The following is a 3,216-nucleotide window of genomic DNA, read 5'->3' on the forward strand; positions in this document are numbered from 1 at the left end:
ATCCATCCCTCCACCCACCTAACCCACCTACCTACCTACCTACACACTTTTTTATACACATATGTATCTATCTAGGGGTCAGGCCTATAGCTTTGAAATAATTTTTAAATTAATAACTACCATACTTAGAATAATGTTTTTACCAAAAATATGTATATACAGTTAATTATTATATTTCCTAATAACTCATTTCAAACTGATAAAGCATGAGAGGGAGCAGTTCTCCCCTTAACTCTTTTTATCCTTCAAAATATAACTCACTGATGCCAGCTTCTTCACTGCCACGGTTCTGTTATTCACTTGGCCTTTATACACAACTCCAAATCCTCCTTCTCCCATTTTATTACCACCAGCGGAAAGCGGCCGCTCATCAAAGTTATTTGTGACATTCTTCAATTCATAAAATGAAAAACTGTGAAAACCTGTGCCAATAAAATAAGGAAATGAGGGCCTGGGTAAAACAAAAAAATGTTTGATTTTAGTACTTTCAATATTTTCTACTCCTAAAGATTTGTAGAAATAGTTACAGTTTTTGATTAGGCAAATGGAAGAGAGAAAAACCATTAAAAAAGACAACTGGTAAGCTCTACCTTGAGGATACTATTTGGTTCTAGGCTGATTCCAACAGAGACTTGCTGGAAAGAAGGGTTGTATATACATCATCACAATAAGTGTTAGAGCTCCGCCCCTTCCATCTCCCCACACTCATTATTTGCTCCCCAGTTCCCCTTAAAAAAAAAAAAAAGATCATGGGAGGGGAGAAATCAGGGGGTGAGTTGTGGGGTCAACTAACAAGGGGGCTGATTAGTTATTTAAACTGTTGAATACAAAGTTGTTGATATGGAATGTAAACCCCCATCTAATTTGCAATAAAAAAAGATCTTGCCAACTTATGTAAATATTTACTTATTTTTTCATAGCCTCTGTGGTAGTTTGCAAGCCTTACGATCTCCACTCACTGTTAGTGCACTAACACAGGGAAGGTAGTATGGAGAAAAACAAAAACTACAAAAGCACAGTTGCCACTGTGCCTCCGCCCACTGCACAGAAACCCAACCAATCCAAATTCACTGCCATCACATCAATTCTGACCCACTAGCCCAGGGAGGAACTGCCCCTGCAGGTTTCCGACACTGTAACTCTTTACAGGAGTAGGATGCCTCATTTTGCCCCCCGAGGAACGGCTGGTGGTTTCGAACTGCTGACCTTGAAGTTAGAAGCCCAATGTGTAACCACTATACCACCAGAGCTCCTGCACAGATAAAAGGGAAGATTTGTTTTAAAGCGATGATGGCCTTCATGGCAAGTTCACAGGTTGAAAGTACTAAAAAGATACTTACGTGTGTCACTAACTCCGAAACTCTCACTCTCTGCACTTGAGGAGTCAGGAGGCACATGGCTTTGGTCAAGATTCAGCACTGGCATCGCGGAAGGTCCATCTTTGTCATAGAGAGGGGCCTGCTTCTGCTGAGCTGTTACAGCTTCTGGACAAGGGAGTGTTGTCACAGTTTTGGGGACAGCATCTGCTAAATGAAATATGCTATCAGTTGACCTTCAATGAAAAAAAATTCTATTAACAAAGTTCCATGAGGAACTCAGTTAAGTTAGCACCATCTGTTTCCACATTAGCTCCATAATCTCACAGAAATCACAAGCAACCATGTGAGGACTTGCAGGATGTGCTAACTAGGAGGACAGTGGAAAGCAGTGTAGTCAGAGTATTCGGTGAACCACAAATACCAGAATCTCCCGTGGTGCTTCAAGAACACAGACTTGAGCAGGAGCTAACTTCCTACTGCTCCAAGTAGGAGTCTGAGACCTATCCTCTTTTCAAGACCCAGTGGGTTCAAAGCAGCCTGACTTTCTAATGGGAGCCAATTTCATGAAGAAGTCTTCTACCACCTGAGCAGCCGACTCTAGTGGCCTCTGTCTGTGGCACTCCAGAGGACTGGGGAGGGCTGAAACAGTGAATAGAACCGTATGCATGAAAGTAAGGTTCACTGGCCATTATGGATTGAACTATGTTCCCCAACCTACCCATTATGTGTCCATGATTATCATGCAATTATTATGCAATTACCCTCTATTTTGTGATCTGATGCAATTATCCTCTGTGTTGTAAATCCTAAACTCTACAATGTAAATGAGGATCAGAGGGAGTTATGATCATGAGGCAGGATGCAATCTCCAGGGTTAGGCTGTTCTCATCATTCAATCTCATTTGAGAAATAAAAAAGATTTAACAAGAAACCTGAAAAAGAGACCTCCTTACCACCAGGAAGGAAAAACTGGGAGTGGAGCATGTCCTTTAATCCCCTTGTCCCTGTGCTGAGAACATCCTAGTTCCAGGAGAAGAAGGATGCTAAGGCACATAGAGATCTCTAAGGAACACTGGGCCCCCCAAGATGCTGAAAAGAGAAAAGGATCTTCCTCCTAAACTAGAAACTGACAGAGAGCAGAAGCCTTTCCATAGACCGAGGGCCCTGAATTCAGACTCCCAATGGTGAGAGTGTAAGTTCATGCTGATGAAAGCCATCCACTTGTGGCAGCACTAGATAACTAGATAACCCATTGTGAAAACTCTAAGGCTAGGTAGAAATAGTTCTCTTTCTGTCCTTTGCCTTTTCATCCTAGTTGTCGACATCTTCAGATTACCTGGTAGCAGAAGACTTGCAGGGGCAAGAAACTCATTTTGGACCAAAAGATCCACGAGATCACCAACGGTGCAATTTGTGGTGCCCCAGTCAAACAGCAATTCAGAAGTGGGACTTTTTCCACTCAGAAGTAGTGCTTCAAATCGCCTTTAAAGCAAATAATAAGTAATCAAAATTAGCACACAAATAGAATTAATAATATGAGAACAGGAGTTATCCCTCCTGGCCCTGTCTCCTCTCTCAACCTATAAGATTAAAGAAAAAGGCTGCAAGAGAAGCAATACGAATTACAGACAGGAAAAACAAAAGAAGATGAAAAAAAATCTGTCAAAGATGCTAATAAAAGTAATAACTGGCTGAGTACTTAACGGAATATTTACCTGGCTAAGGGAAAAATGCACATGAACTCTTTTAAAGGTACACTGCAGTAGTTTTGGTTACTGACCACTGCTATAAAGCAAGTCAAAGGAATGTGACTTGAACATATAAAGGCTATATTTATACTATACTGGGTTATATTTACACTATACTGGGTCTACTAAGTGTGCAACAGCATTGTGGA

General features: G+C 41.1%; 1 protein-coding gene across 3 annotated transcripts in view; it reads right to left on the reverse strand.

The window, feature by feature from the left end:
• IRAK4 (interleukin 1 receptor associated kinase 4) overlaps window positions 1-3,216 on the reverse strand; it is a 34,765-nt gene that overhangs the window by 28,774 nt on the left and 2,775 nt on the right. For 2 of the 3 annotated variants that reach the window (XM_045287214.1, XM_045287212.1), the window contains exons 2-4: window positions 2,656-2,801; window positions 1,341-1,526; window positions 262-422 (exon numbers count right to left, since the gene is read on the reverse strand). In XM_045287214.1, coding sequence (XP_045143149.1) covers window positions 262-422; window positions 1,341-1,526; window positions 2,656-2,801 — 493 coding nt within the window. The remainder of the gene's footprint in view (window positions 1-261; window positions 423-1,340; window positions 1,527-2,655; window positions 2,802-3,216) is intronic. The other variant, XM_013006932.2, reaches the window with a different exon arrangement.

This window comes from Echinops telfairi, unplaced genomic scaffold (assembly GCF_000313985.2).
Source record: "Echinops telfairi isolate 266 unplaced genomic scaffold, ASM31398v2 ScPeMD7_12;HRSCAF=54, whole genome shotgun sequence".
Lineage (NCBI taxonomy): Eukaryota > Metazoa > Chordata > Mammalia > Afrosoricida > Tenrecidae > Echinops > Echinops telfairi.